The sequence below is a fragment of the Abramis brama genome, assembly GCF_963993115.1.
Source record: "Abramis brama genome assembly, chromosome: 18".
Classification (NCBI taxonomy): Eukaryota; Metazoa; Chordata; class Actinopteri; order Cypriniformes; family Leuciscidae; genus Abramis; species Abramis brama.
Genome location: NC_139980.1, coordinates 18,924,919 through 18,941,302, shown reverse-complemented (window position 1 = coordinate 18,941,302; position 16,384 = coordinate 18,924,919). Strand labels below are relative to the sequence as shown.

The 16,384-nt window shown below is 38.2% G+C and overlaps 1 protein-coding gene across 1 annotated transcript; it reads right to left on the bottom strand.

The window, feature by feature from the left end:
- Positions 1-766: 766 nt before the first annotated feature.
- ints7 (integrator complex subunit 7) lies at positions 767-16,219 on the bottom strand. Its single transcript, XM_084090949.1, has 20 exons — positions 15,986-16,219; positions 15,657-15,786; positions 15,377-15,523; positions 15,029-15,166; positions 14,451-14,497; positions 14,171-14,370; positions 12,276-12,398; positions 12,064-12,181; positions 11,799-11,933; positions 11,573-11,670; positions 9,503-9,742; positions 9,270-9,407; positions 7,882-8,088; positions 7,571-7,765; positions 6,781-6,884; positions 3,572-3,640; positions 3,289-3,421; positions 3,052-3,150; positions 1,425-1,610; positions 767-1,297 (listed from the first exon to the last, which is right to left on the bottom strand). The coding sequence occupies exons 1-20, from the start codon at positions 16,077-16,079 to the stop codon at positions 983-985; spliced, it is 2,916 nt and encodes a 971-aa protein (XP_083947075.1). The 5' UTR covers positions 16,080-16,219; the 3' UTR covers positions 767-982.
- Between the last annotated feature and the right edge of the window lie 165 nt (positions 16,220-16,384).

Genomic DNA, 16,384 nt, shown 5'->3' with positions numbered 1-16,384 from the left:
ATAAGCAACTTCCTAAGGTATAGTTTGGGGAACAGGCCTAGAAATGGTATACCTTTAGTTGTTATGTCTTCGTAGCGCAATAAGAGACAAAGTTATTGGGAAATAACCCAGCCCAGGTAACTAAAATCTAGCCCAGGTGTTTAAAGTCCCCCTGTAGTCAATCATTTTATCCCTTAAAACTCATCTTTGATCACCAAAACTACATATTTAAAGTTTTGTCCTTGAAAAAAATAAAAAAATTCTTCATGCCTTAAATAGCTTGAATGTAACTCTACACCCTTGCTTCATTTAGTATACAGGGTTCTATGAATATATAAATTAGCCCCGCCTCCACTCACTCACACTAGCTCAGAGATCCACTCGTTGACGATCACACGATGACGTGATTGGTTACAAGGTAGTTTGTGATGTCAGAAACACCAGCGATTTCAAACCTCGTTTTTGAGACTGTCTTTGGTTCACTGCAGTTTTAAGAATAAAATACTGAGCAATGGTGTTGACATTAATTTGTACATAGTTTGTCTTAAAGCATATTAAAAACACCACATAAACGACATTAAAAACTTGATTTTCACCTCAGGGGGACTTTAATATATCTACCACAGAAGATAATGGACTAATTTGTACCTGACAAAACTTAAATCTAAATGATAGTATCACACTTAAAGTGGAAGTAATATTCCTCTTCTGAAACAAATCATTCTTTAGGATTGTTCCGATCCACCATAGCGGTGAAACCAAGTAAGGAGACCCATAATCCAATAAAGACAATATTTTAGTTAAGTTATTTTACTAGGCATTTACAAAGAGACTTATGGAAGTATACAACAGAAGAAAAATTTGAGCCTATTTATTATTACACAAAGACAAATTAGCCAGATAGCAGTTCACTCGCTCACTCACACAAAACACTGAAGAACACAAATAAGAAAGACTATGAATGAGTAAAATACAGGCAGTAAGCAGTTGATGAGGTTGGAGGTCACTGGAAGCGGGCACAAATGTTCCTCTGGGGTCCCGGCTGAGGCCCGGTCGTCGTCGTCTGCTGCTGCTGCTGCTGCTGCTGCTGTAACTGATGTCGCAGCTGCTGGGAATAAGGGTCTTCCATAGACTTTACTGACACAGTGGTTTTTGGTCCTGTCTTCCATTCGATCCCACTGGTGTCTACAACTGAGGCTTCAACAGAGACCATGTGTGTGCCGAGGATGGAGAAGTTGAGCAGGAACTGTGTGCTGAAGTAATCATTATGAGGCTCCACTTTCTGCTCAATCTCATTGGTCTTGGAATCAAGAGGAATCTAAAATCAAAGTTGAGAACATAAGAGTACGCAACTGAGAAATGATATTTCCCACCAGCTGAGAACAACTGCATTAGATGATCAACAATGTGATCCAAAAGAAACTTGGACTCTGGGTTGAACTCACCTTGAAGTCTGATCCTGGTTTTGTCTGTAGAGTAGAGCTGACTTTAAGGCAGACCGCCTGAATCTTCCGGAACAGTCCCGGAGTGGAGCCATGCTGCACCACCCCCTCCACCTTTAAAGTCAACTGCTGGTTGTTCTGCACTGGGATTGGCTCGTTGGGGGTACGAGGAGATGGAGAGAGGGCAAGCTAAAACAAAAATCATTTTAAAATGATATAAAAGTCTAACCTTTCAGACAGTTTGAAATTTACGAAAGAAAAGTCATGAATTGAGCACAGAGGGCTATTTATCATTCTATATAGTAACAGACATGGATGTAAAGTACTTGAGGAAATATACTATATTACAATTTTTCTGAGCAACTGACTTGTACTTGAATGCTACTAAATTTTAATAATCTTACTCAATTTTCAAGGCTACATACATACATACATGCATACATACGCGTGTGTGTATAAAATGTTAAATATTTCATAGAAATTATATACTGCGGTTGACCGACTTTCAGTCTACATTTATGTGATTAAAGTTGAGTCGACATCGACTAGTCGCTGATGACATCATTAGGCGCGTTTCCATTTCAGATTTGCGAAAAACTTTTGCCATTTTTTCTAAATGTTGACAAAAAACTATTGCAAAATGACAGTGTTTCCATTAACCAATGTTATGCGACTAAAACATTTATTTTAATTATTTCAAATTTAATTATTTTATTTTATTAATCATTCTAAAAACCATGGCAACGGACGTTGGTAGGTTTATGTAGCCTACTAATCCCAGCCACTGCACTAGCCATTATTATAAGGAGATGTATGTGTGTTTTCCAAGCATTAATGGTAAGAAACGACCCTTATACTTGTGAGCGGCACATAGGCCTATGAGGTGTTTCTGGGTGTTTCTCCCTCATATCTGCTTCGAGGTCTTGATTGTGGCATTTATTTGAGGTTTAGAATCCATTATTCCTGTAATTATTTTGTCTTATATGAATTTAATAAAGAACTCTGTCTCGTATTCATTCTGTCCAAACACACCGCGTCATCTAGGCTACGTCAGGTGACCTATAAATGCGCAAAAACTGTTTCCATTGCAGTTTTGCGAAATATTTCTTTTTCGAATTGCCTGAAAAACCACCTCATGCGAGCGTAAAAACTTTTTTGCGATAAATGGGAGTTTTTGCGGAAATTACGTGTTTCCATTAAGCGTATTTTCAATTCGCAATTTCAATTTGCGCAATTTGAAGGGTAATGGAAACGCGGCTATTGATGAACAAATAAGCATGAACCTCAAGGCTGAGACTCGAACACAGGTTTTCAGGTTTTTATCTATGGCATATATAGTATAGTGATGGTCGATATGCTCCATAATCATATCGTCAGCCTGTGATAGAGATATATATTTATATAATTATTAAGGGAAACAATAATCTTTTTCTATCATTTTGTGAGCAAAGATGGAGTTGGTGATGAAGAAAAACGTCACCTTGCATAGAAATATTTCAACCCAAATGGAAATCCTGTGGATATCACATGAAATTTGCAAACTTTGCACAAGAGTTATGCAGGTGAAGGAGTCTCAACCACAGTCAATTATTCAATTATTTTTAAAAGTGGCATTGTACAGATTACTTACTTTAATGCTGGTGGACTGAAGCTTCTGGAAGAAATATCTCTGGAATGACAGCGGTACCTTCAAAATGGCGATGACGGCATCACACAGGCAGCCAGTGTGCTTGAAACGGATAGTAAAAAGACAAATTTAAAAAAAGCGAGAAACAGAAAAATGAAAGCGAGATGATGACTAGGAAAAGTGAATCCAAACAGATCTGCAGACGTGGAAAGTCGGCCAATGGAAACACTTCAACATTACCAGGTAAGAGACAGGAGGGTGCTTCCTGCTTAAGTTTTCCACTTCCTCCAGGACGTGATTGAACACAGCCAGCATTCTCAGTTCATACTCGCTCTCTGCCAGAACCGATCCATGTGTGCCGAACTCCTGGAAACTGAACCAGATGTCATTACAACGTGCCAATGAAATATTAAAACATATAAAAATCTCCCAAACATCTTGTCAAAATCCCACAATAAATATTTGAAGCATCTGTTTAAAGTTAAGATTCATTTTACAGATTCATGAGTTAGAGTATTCTTACCTGGCCGTTTGCGGATCAATTATTAAAGCCTCAATAACATGAGATACAAGCAAGCAGCTTTGCTGTTGTCTTGAGAAAAGCTTTAAGGAAAGTACATATGTTTTGCAGAGCAGTTTGAGATTAATTTAAAGGGATACTCCACCGTCTTTTCATATTAAACTATGTTATTCCCTTAACTAAGACGAGTTGATACATACCTCTCTCGTCTCAGTGCGTGCACTCAATCGCTCTGGCGCGCGGCGAAACTTTGTTCACTCAGTTCATTCAATACGGGCCAAGCAGAGAAGCTACCAAACACCTCCACGTTTTCCCTATTTAAACACAGTTACTCGCGTAGTGTAACTCGACCTAGGACAGTGACACAAAACAAAACGTTGCGCTTTTCTAAGCGTGTAAAATGGATAACTATATTGTATGGCGGAATACCATAGCAAGTGCTTATGAGCACTTCGACTTGGCGGAGTAATATCTTCACTCGTGAAAAATCCTCTCACCGGCCCCCGCTCCCTCTGGTGAAGATATTACTCCGCCAAGACGAAGTGCTTACAAGCGCTTGCTATGGTATTCCGCCATACAATATAGTTATCCATTTTACACGCTTAGAAAAGCGCAACGTTTTGTTTTGTGTCACCGTCCTAGGTCGAGTTACACTACGCGAGTAACTGTGTTTAAATAGGGAACACGTGGAGGTGTTTGGTAGCTTCTCTGCTTGGCCCGTATTGAATGAACTGAGTGAACAAAGTTTCGCCGCGCGCCAGAGCGATTGAGTGCACGCACTGAGACGAGAGAGGTATGTATCAACTCGTCTTAGTTAAGGGAATAACATAGTTTAATATGAAAAGACGGTGGAGTATCCCTTTAAGAACACCATATTTACAATATCTTAAAAACCTTATAACATTATAAACTAATCTAATCTTCTAATCCAAACAAATCACTAATGTATTACGTACAAAATTAGTATACTATACAATATGTGATTTCAGACACAGCGTATGTCTTAACAACAAGTCTTATCAACTAGCAGTTAGCCAAGATTCTTTTCAGATTCGAATTAGACCAGTTCACATTTTTATGTAACTGACTTAAAAAAAAGTTGACCAGTCTTAAAGGTGAAGTATGTTTCAGCGACACTAGTGGCACCTAGCGGAATTACAAAAATACAGCATATTTTCAAACAATCTTGCAAATGTGCGTCCCTTTCATGCGTCCCCCAACTCAAACAGCACAAATACAGCTCTTACAGGTACTTGAAGAAATGTCTCAACAGGTCAAATCAGGCTACTTTCAATAAAAGCTCCAAACATATTAGGAATACTTTTAGCTGTGTTGCTATATGTCATGATAAGCAACTGAGTAGGCTAACACTGTCTAGACGAGCATCTATAATAAACTCATCCAATGTTTCATCACCGAGCACATTTTGTACATTCGTCTTTCTGAATGGGTGCATGATGATGTTGTGTGGTATTGAAGCATCCATTGTGTAGGATTTGAGGGCGAACCAAACACAAATTAATCTTCCAGATGATGCATTCAAACAAAATTCCACACAAATCAACACTCCAGACCAACAATCTAGGACCATAAATAATGTGTGGGCTCCAGCCAGTCTGAGCTAACTAAAGAACCCCCCAGCTAAGTACTTTGTGGCCATGCAAGCTTCAAAGAGAGCCTAGCTAAAGGAAGAACGTTGCCATTGTTAGGTAGTTGGTAAAAGACGGATTGGTTCGGAGATGGCACAGCTCGAGCCCCACAAAGATAACATCAGAGGTAGTTTGATCCCATGACAGAGACTTAAAACAGACCTTCCTTTTCTTAAAAACCTCTGAGCGACCCCATGGTGGAAATCTCTTAAAACCCACAGAGATTCAGACTTCACATATCAAAATACATAAGATCATCCCAAAACGATGCTTCTATATCATGTCTACAACCTATATATGTGACTATTATACTTAGATCACTCATAATTCATGCAGTTGTTCTAACTATTGAATGGTTGATTGAAACGGTGCCTTGCTTGGTACCATTGTGTGTGTCTGTTCATAATTCAGAAGATGGCTAGATTGAAATCTGTGTAAGATGTGTCATATTCTTATTATAAGAAGTAATGTCTAAACTGTACTCTTTGCACTCTCTGCTAGAGCTGGAAAGTTAAGACACCAGGGGTCTAGTCAGATAAGGTGTAATTTATGATGCGGTGAGGAGAAACAGCCACCTCTGAACTAAAGACAGTGGCTAATCGGTCAGAACTCATTCATGAGGCTGGACAAACATTTGAGTTTAAAACCTTAGGACACGAACAAAGCATTAGAAGACTTTTTAGACGATGTAGAGAAGCCATGTAGATGAAGAGGCAGATCAAGATCAGAAGAACATAAGTTAAACAATTTATTTCAAGCCATCTAACTACTCTCGTCTCACTTTTCTTTCTCCTACTTAGTTTCTTTTCTTTTCCGTTAAGAGTCTCGGTTCTAAGTTAAGTTTTGCTGCACAGTTCCAACTTCAAACATCCACGAGACTTTTTTAATGCCTTAAACTGTTGACCCATATTACCGTGCTAATAAATAGTGTTTTCACTATAGTTTGGATAATTATATCCGCTCCAGAGCTGATGGTTATGGCCCGTTCAAATGAACGCATTTGCTCGGCCGTAAAAAAAAGTGATTCTTTCAAAATTCCCTATAAATTAATTAATAAATAATTCCATTTGATCTAAATTGACCTGTTTCCCTTACAATTGTAGTATGTTGATCGCAATGCCCCATTCACATTGATGTGTTCACAAACTTTTTATTCTTTAAAGGTCTAAATGCAGTGAATTTTGGCTTGCGCTTTCCGTAGCCGAAGCTGAATGTCTTTTCCCATGTACCGTGTCAGCCATGGTCTGGCTCCGCCTGCTACATTAGCCACGCCCCCAAAATCACACTATAGGCTGAGCTGAAAGGAACTCAGATGTGAGCGGAGCGCTCTCAGTGTTTAGATGGTGTCTGGGATGCTCAACGTTCACAGTTTTGGGGGAGATAAACCCCATGAATGGCATACTAATAGTAATCAATGAACTAGTTTAAGAGGAACATTTTTTTAACATAAAAATCTTACATATTTCACCTTTAAAAAAAAAGAAAAAAAAAGTAAACTTGTAAAACTAATCTGAGCATTTTATGCCAGAGGTCTCAGATCATTCCCCAAGAGAAAAAGGATACAGTTCAACATTACGGAGGGTGGCGTAGTCGGCATCAAACGAAGACTGATACAGGTCAGCATAGCGAGCCGCCAGACTTCGAAATTCATCCATGGATAATTTCATCTGATCAAATACACACAAAAAAAGAAGCAGCATACAATAAACATGCCATCCTCATAAGCAATTCCTAGACATAATTTTTTTTTAAATACTGAGGAAATCAGAGAAACAAAAATATGCAGGCATAGAGATGTACAGTCAAACCAAAATGTATTCAGATACCTTCAACATTTCTCACATTATCACAGTTTATTCGCTATAGTTTCGAAAATGGTAATAAAATATGACAAGAACTCAGAGTTATCAGATCAGTTGATATTTCACTGGTTTTGGCCATCCTTCTGTTAGGCTGTCTCACAAATGAATTAGGTTGAATAGCTGTCATCTGTTAAAGTACACAATTAGATAATACCAATTCAGGTCAACCAATTAGTAAGCAATGCTTAATTCTGTTCAGTCTGTGGTGTAAAAAGATCGCATTATCAATTAAAGAAAAAACGCTTAAGAAAACATGGTCAGGTCAAAGTGTCTGAATAATTTTTGGTCCCAAATTTTAATACATTTTACTAGTAGTCCACTGTATGAAGAATAATTTTTTAAGAACTGTAAACATGTCACAGTTTACTTTATTTTGCCATCCTCACATACATAAATAAACTAAAGTGTCCTGCACCCACCAATAAAAAATATCACAAATTATATCTGGTGTCTGAATAATTTTTAGTTTGACTGTATATGTTTTCCAGCACCTGCGTTGAAATGCGCCCGCAGCGCTGCAGTTCGCTGCCCGAGGACAGAGCGATGGTGGTGGCGATGGCAGGAGGTGGGCTGGTCTTCAGACTGTTGCAGGTGCAGATGAGCTGGGACAGCGCCTGAAGAGTGTCTATACGCAGCTTCACAAACTCACACTGGAACGCCAGAGGACTCAGCGGCGTACTGGCGGCCTGAAGGCAGAACGTGATTATAATCAGTTCTGTGCTTCAATATGAAAATAACTGAAAATAAGAGAAATGGACAAAACCAGTTGCAAAAGAAAAGAGCATGACTGGCGGATCCTAACCATGAGAGACGCGATTCCCTTCTGGTAGGATTTGAGTGCTTCAGAGATGGCGCTCATGGCCGCGCTGTAGTCTCCATCTGAAAGCCCACTGAGGCACTGCTCGGCCTGAGAGAACTCCATCAGACTGTTCAGCCAGAAGTAGAAGTGCTCTGAGGCCACGCGGGTGCGAAGGCTCTGGTACAACTCCCTGGAAAAATCATGGCAGCCCTGTGGACGAATTTTACCTTTATAGCGCAAATACATCGACAAACCTGTCTGAGTGAATCTCACGAAGAACTATCCAGGTCACAGTAAATAAATAAATAAATAATAGAAATACATGTATATAGAAACACACATAATAAAATGAATTTGTGCATTGTGACATTTTCTTTCACTACAATAGCCCAAATATAAAAATATATATTTAAATTGTACAGTACAGTGAATATATCATGATAGTTTTCATGGAAATTAATTATTTTTTTAATCCTGAAAAAGCTAAATAAATGTCAGAACAAGATGTGAACATATGGTTCACTATGGAGGAGGAATGTCTGGAATAATATATACAGTATATATATATAAAAAGGTCAGCAAAATGTTAGGTTACACTTTATTTTAAGGTGTCCTTGTTACAGTGTAATTATACATTTAAGTACAGAGTAATAATAATTAACTACATGTACTTACTATAGGGTGAGGAATAGGCTTTGACTTAGGGTTAGTTGCAAGTAATTATGCACAATTTATAATAATTACTGTAGAAGCTACATGTAACGTGTATCAAGGACACTGTACAATAAAGTGTTACCAAATTTTTAAATAAAATAACATGATATACGGGTAGGACAAAAATGCACTTTTTTCTTTTTTTTAAAGTTTTTAGGTTAAAATCTTTAACTATAAAAGATAATATATTAGGTTTTTCACCATAAAAGCATCTTTTAGATTTTTGGCAGTTCATTAAAGAGCCTAGAGATTGACAAATCAATTTTAAAAGTACAAATATTCCATACATTGCAGTCTATAAATTAATATAATCCTAAAAACTCCATGTATACAAGAATCAAAAAAAAAAAAAAAAAGTGACAGTACTTTACAATTTTACCATGTCAAACTACAGGACACTGCTGTAAATCTTATTTAAAGAGATAAAAGAAGATATTTTGAGAAATGCATCATTGTATGTTTTGTCCATCCAATTGAAGTCAATGGTAACCAAAACTGTTTGGTTACCTACATTCTATATTTTGTGTTGCACAGAAAAACGAGGATTAGAACAAGATGAGGGTGAGTTAATTAACAGCAAATTTTTATTTTTGGGTGAACTATCCCTTTAAAGTATATATTTAAACCCGACTATTGATTCATAAAAGACATCATCCAGTGAAGTCGAAGTGGCTCACCATGCGGGAGGCCTGTCTGGCAATGCGGTACACAGTCCAACCATTGGCCACATTCTCCAACTGCTGCCTGATCACCGTCTTCACCTCAGCTGAGAGTGAGGCCTGACTGGCCACGAATAATACTGTTGCCAAGGAAACCTACGAAAAGCAACAATACAAATAACTCTTGGGAACATTTTAGGAAATTGAGACTTTAAGAGCTACAGTTGGACATCATTTCTGTACTTGCTCACCAGAAGCTCCTGCTGTTTCTCTGAGGTTCTGTGACTCGCCACCCTGAAGAGGTCCAGCAGATCTCCCAGCATCCCCTCTGCCAGCACCGGCTGCTGGGTGGCAATAGCAGCCAGAGCCTGACACATGAGCACCCGTGCGGAGTCACATGCGCAGTGCAGCTGTCCCAGCAGGAGATCCACAGAGCTCTGACTGAGATGAGGACAGCTCTTCAACATCTTCACCAAAGAGGTGAGCGCCGTCTGGGTTCAAACAAAACGTAACAATTCAAGACTTAAAAATACTCAGCATAAACTGAAGGGAAGAAACAGGGTGGGACTTGGCTTTTCACCATTTCTAAAAGCATCTTTTAGATTTTTGGCAGTTCACTCAAAGGGTTCAAAGTGACAAATCAAATTTAAAAGCACGAATATTCCATGTAGTCTAATATAATCTAATATAATCATAAAAACTTTTTTGTTTCTGTTTATTGTGTGTATATTTAGTGGTCCCGTTCTCTTTGTTTGGTTAAAGTTGTTTCTTGCCTGGATTAAGGAAAATTTATGTTTTGGTTACCAACTCGCTACTCTACATGCATTTAAAGTACACCATATTATCATCAAATAGACCATAAGGTCTACAAAATACACAATAACATGCAAATGCATGTTACAAGATTCACTATTTGGTGGATCTAATCGCACTATAGGGTGCTGCGAGGACCTCTTGGAAATTCTGTAGGCAAAAAAGTTCCAGTCTATTGTCAACAGTGTAGCAATATATGAAGTCACTTTCAAACCAAACAGCTTTCTGTTTGTCAATGCATCATCCATGTAACACTTTGCGAAATATGTTTGGGAAACAGATTGTGTGGATTCATATAGAAATTACTGGATTTCGCTCATGAAAGATTTGCCGAACATCAGTAAATTCGACCGCACTGTGGGATAAACCATCTTGACCAATCATAGCAGATGGGAGGATCGTGGCAGAGAAAGTGATCAACCAAATATGCTCAAAGTGGATGCTTTAAAAGCCATGCAAAATGTTTATGACAGTTGGCCGGAAGAGATGGTTTAAAGTTTAAAAAGTTAAACATGTTAGTATTTTTCTCACACACACCTATTGTTTTGCTTCAGAAGACATTTATTCATCAACTGTATGGATTACCGTCATTTTGAAGCATCAACTTTGAGGGACCTGTACACTTGCATTATATGGACTTTGTTAAAATCTGTTTGTGTTAGACAAGAGAAAGTCGTATACATATGGGATGGCATGAGGGTGAGTAAATTATGAGAATTTTCATTTTTTTTATGGTACATTGCAGTATTCATTATAAATGGTTTATCCATGCACGTCATTATTTTTTTAAATTCATGTGCCCTCATAATCTTTAATCAAAATAACTTTCCTTTCCTCTTGCAGCATCACCTCTTCTTGTCTCTGATGATGCGTTTACTGGCGTGAGGAAGGGACAACCTGTCACTCAAATGAGATCAACCAATAGCAAACCACAATCATCCAACCATCTAATCAATCAGCTTACATTTTTTTTCTTGTTTGAGAAACCGCTTCACTCGAATATACGTCACAATAGGGAAGAAAAAAAACGCAATTTATCGCGATTTTCGTTCCATGCTGACTTTAAAGGTAGGGTAGGCAATGTTCTTCATAAACAATTTTTTTTATAATGGTTAAAACTCTCTTCACATCCTGAGAGCAATCAATAATAGAAGTGGTCTAAATATTAAAACATGTACATATATCTTCTGTGGAAGTCTCAGGACCAAAAAAATGTCTGTCCAATCATTGCATTCGATCCAAATTGTATGCTTTGAGGTAATTTAACGCCGTCTCTCATGGCGCTTTGCAGACTCTGCTCTAGTTGTGTGCGTTCATGTGTTTTGGAGGAGTGGCTTTGTCCTTAAGTCCTTAAAGTGTCAGTTGTTCTGTGTCAGAATAAGCTGCATTATCGACCTGGCTTCATGAGATTACTGAAATGTGAGCTCAAACCAGCGCAAGAGCTGAAGAAGCTATTTGGGACATAAGTCACATACTCTAAGACCTGTAAACCTTTGATTGACACTCACTTTAAGTGTCGCCTGTGCAGTTTTACTGTCATCTTGACTGCAGAGCAGGATAAGAGACTCCATCCCCATCACTGTTTCTTGTTCCAGCTGGATGACCTCTGACAAAATATTCAGATTAAAAACAACGTTATTTTTCGTTTAAACATTCTCAATATTAAAGTGAAGGCTAAGGATATCCTTTGAGTCTTTACAAGCCAAATTTAATTATTGGTGAGAAGAAACACACCTTTCTCTGGACAAGAAACAGCGATGCTGGTCAACACAGTGATTCCATGGGCTGCCACTGCCAAGTTACTATGGTAACAGCACTCCTGCGCCAGCTTCACCAGGTCAGTGTGACGGGGTGCAGGAGACGCCTCACCTGCGACATCCAGAAAGATTAGGTGGTTAAACTCCCGTTGATACCTCATGAAATCTTTTGCATACACTTGCATAAAAGCATTTTTAAAAAAGTTAACATATGTTTTATATAGCTCGAGTCTGTAGTGTACCTGTATTAGGGCTGAAGTAGTGTTTAATAGCGATGGTACCAGATAGTGTGGAGAGGACAGAGAGCATTCCCAGCTTCAGACTGTTGTATGGGGTGCTGAGAGCGCACTCGCATAGCACCTACAAACACATATAATGGAAATGATATATATCGACATTTACTAGTAAGAAATGAACCAGCTGACTGTCCCATGAACATCTATGACTCTCTGACCTGTATGTTCTTCCTGGTCCACAAGTGAGGAGCTTTTTTAGCCAAGAGCTTGAGATCCTGAATGGCGAGTCTTTTCACTGCTTTTCTGGGGTCCTCCTTCAAGTACTGGAGAAGAAGACGAATCTACAAGACAAAAAAAAGGGGGGGAAATTTGTATAAGGAAGAATGAACTGCACATTCCCATCCAAAGACACATCACTATTTTACCTCACAGTAAAATATATATTTTTGCTGTAAATACAGTATATTAAATTCACTGTCTTTCAAGTTTAGTCGTTAAAGGGAGAGTTTACCTTTTTTATTGTGTTTGTGCTGACATGCAACCACAAAAAGGTCAACATGTATGCGAGGCAATACAAAATACTAATCTTATTTTGTTTTTCAGACCAAATGTTATGTTTGGAAAAGTGTATAATTAATAAGCATAAGTCATACTTTAATCCTGTTTTTTGAGTAATTATGTAAGTGTGTCTTTCGCAGAAAATGTCAAAAATGTTTGCCTCCAATGTATATTGTCAGATGCACAAGATCTTTATAATAAAAAAAAAGTGGAAAAAAAAGAAGAAAAAAAGGGAGAATTGTGCAAAGGGAAATTTGGACTAAAGCGCTCGATTCATATGGGTTAGTTTTACAATCTCTTTATGAGCTTTTTGAAGTGACAAAATGGTAGTTGCATAGAATGTCAATGGAGGGACAGAAATCTCTCAGATTTCATTAAAAGTATCTTGTTTTTCGAAGACGAACCAAAGTCTAATTGGTTTGGAATGACCTGAGGATTAGAGTTTTTTGGTTTCAAACAGCGATCACAATTCTCCCATGATTAACAATACAATAACATGTAATTTACTATAGGTTCTGACAAATTTTTCTGACTATTTCAAATGTCTAATGAATCTAGAATCAAGATGGGTTTGAATGAATTGAATGATTCAATGACTCACTTACTGGATGAATCAGCGTTTTTTGAACGAGTCTCTTGAGTGAACGATTCAGTGACAAGTACATTTCCAATTCACTTGTCGCCACCTACTGGTGTAACGATGCAATTGATACAATCTTTATTTGAAGCGTCATGTTACTTTCAAAAGGTGATTTACTACATTTTTCGGCTTTATACGATGATGGACAGATAATCAACAGTAACTTAATCATCCACGTCACCAAAGAGCGCTTGGGTTGAATTCGTTTACAACAAAGATGACTGCCACTGGAGAATTGAGATGTGTAGATTCCGCCATCGCATCTGCTATAGAAGATATCGACAGCGCATTCATTTTAAAAGAGGAACAGAGAACCGCGATCAAGGCATTTGTCTATCGGAAAGATGAATGAAGAACATACGTCACTTACTCCGTTGCTCTGATTGGTTGTAGGTCTATCCAATTGAGTGCAGAGGCATTTTCCTTCCTGGTTCGGTTGAAACACGCCCCATAATCACAGCCCAATGGAGCAGTATCAGACTCACATTCTGACTAGAATCTGAGTATGACGATGTCAGGCTACTAAATTTTGGTTGCTTCCGTAGAAATCAGCGTTTATATCCGAAAATATAGTAAAATTTTGAGTTCGTTGAAATTAATGATTGACAATGATATAAACTTTTATCTCAGTTCTTCTATATAACATAAATAACGATACAGTGTGGTTGAAAACATTGCTTGTGAAGCTGTTTTATACCTATCAGCGGCAGGGACAACAATTTGAATTTGAATGTTCCAGTATGATTTGGTTAAAGGTTTAATAGACACAGGCGAATCGCTGTCATTTAGGAATGAGATCGCGCGGCTATTTGAATCGAGATCGCAATCTTTTAACGATTAATTGATGACAGAGTTTTAATTTGCAGGTGAACTAACTCTTTAAGACAATATATGACACAATGGCTACAGTCTGACCTGCTCAGGGATATCGACGAGCGAGGAGGTGGCCAGCTGGGTGAAGGTGTGCAGAGTGACGATGAGCATGGCTGTGGACGGGTAGGAGGACACCAGCTCCTGGAGTAACTCTCTGCTGCACGAGGCCAGACTGGCGTCATGGTGCATGTGCTGCAGCATCGGGATCAACTTCAGCTTCAGCTCCACTGGAGTGTCCAATCCTTCAGGCAAACACACACAACCCATCAGACTGGAGAACACTTACACAAATGAAGATCACTCACATGAGGAGATCACGTACCTTGAATCATTTCACTAATCTTGTTGCAAATCCCTGCAGCAAAATCTCTATTAAAAAAAAAAAAAAGATTCAAATGATTCAAATGTTTACGTTCAACATGTTTTCTATCTCTAAATAGCCATCAGCCCACTTTATAATATTATAATAACCTGCCCGGCCCCAAAAAAGTTTGGATTTAAATAGGCAAATGCTTGACTGGATCATTATTGCAGTGGTTATTATGTTTCTAGCATGTTATATGTTTGGCAACAGTTCTTCTAACCCTAATTGATGGAGTGTGTAACTTTTCATTTCATAAACAAGCATGTAGGAAGACACATCATGTCCATATTCCAGTATGACAATGTCAAGATTCATCAGCCTCATATTGTGAAAGAAAGGTTGTGAAGGAGCATGAAGAATCAGTCCCTTTGCTGTTCCATTGATTGATCAAATGAAATATAACCTAAATATAGACATTCACATTTCAAAGAAATTTCCACCTGAATCAGCTTCTAAATTCATTTTAATATTTTGCCAAAAATGAACTAGTACCTAACCAATATATATTTTTCATGACAGTTTGAAATGACACTTACTTAGAGTGTGAAGAGAAACTAGCAGCTGCAAAAATAGCCGCTTCTACTTCAACATTATCATGAGAGTCCAGACTTTGCCGGATGCTGTGATGGGCATTTTTCCTCTCTGGAATAATGGAGGCTAAGCTTCCCAACATCCTGTCAAAATGCACAAGACACAAAAACATATATTGACACAGTGTGTACGTACAGTTACATTTTCCTTAGATGGTCTTTGACAGAATAATTGATAACAGAAATGTCATTAAATATTAGGAAGCTGACAACAAATGTGACTTTTGTCAAATAAAACAAAACATTTTGAGGAGGCGAATGCAGAAAAACACTCGCAGTCGCAGATGAAAGTACCTGAGAGTTATTGCTCTGGCAACAGGATCATTGCTATGGATGACGGAAAACACTCTTTTGACAAACTCGTCCACGTTCAGAATCTTCTCCAGGTGTTTCTCGCTCAGCTGCGTGACCTTCAGCACACAGAGTCGCAGGAAGTTGTTCCTAATTCATGTAATTAAACAACCGTCATTATTCAGAAATATTTGACAAATCAGATAAAGTACTTCACCCAGGTAATAGACAGCCTCAAGCTAATGAATATAGATTTTTTGATTTATTTAATGTGCACAGTTACCCAAGTCTAAAGATGTCTGCCAGTTTCAGGAAAGCTGAGTTGATGAGGATGGGAAAGGGATACTTCTGAAAGAGTTTGGGGAAAAGGACCACGGCTTCACATTGCTCGCCCAGCTTACAAGACCTTAAACCTTTAACGTTAGTTGTGCAAAAATAACAACAGGAATGTTTTCATTACATTGGTATGATATCTACAGATTTCATTTTCTCTGAATGTAAACAAACACAGGGCTGCGTTATCAGATATCATATAGAGCTTATATGATATAAGCCACGTATAAATTAATGAAAACAGTCATGCATGCTCTGTGTGTTGTTTATGAAAAGCACCTTTATCAAGCTCCATCAGCGCTGAATTGGCGTCCAGCTCCTGCTCGCCGTAAGCGGCCTCCGACAGAAACGAGCGCGCTGCGGAGAGCGACATTATTTATGACAAGACTACGAGAAACGATATACTGCTTTTTTAATTAATATTTTATTTGTTAGATTAGATAGACTTGGTGCATAAAGTTTGAAGTGGGTGACCCGGCTGCAGTACAGGTCACGTGGCCAGGATGTTGCGTCGGGTTTCCGTTGAAAACCACCGTCTGGGTACCAAAGAGGGCGGGGCCTATGTGTCGGCGTTGACTCTTATTTTTAAAAATAAAAGTTTGCTCTTATTTATTTTAAATATAAATAAATATTATTTTATATTATTTACACATATGGATTTTTTTTGTTAATGAATAA

Excerpts from the sequence above, each read along its gene's own strand:
- ints7 (XM_084090949.1), bottom strand. The coding sequence starts at position 16,079 with ATGTCGCTCTCCGCAGCGCGCTCGTTTCTGTCGGAGGCCGCTTACGGC. Across the intron at positions 15,524-15,656 it reads GCAGACATCTTTAGACTTGG|GAACAACTTCCTGCGACTCT; the intron begins GTAACTGTGCAC and ends TACATGAATTAG. Across the intron at positions 12,182-12,275 it reads GGACCAGGAAGAACATACAG|GTGCTATGCGAGTGCGCTCT; the intron begins GTCAGAGAGTCA and ends ATGTGTTTGTAG.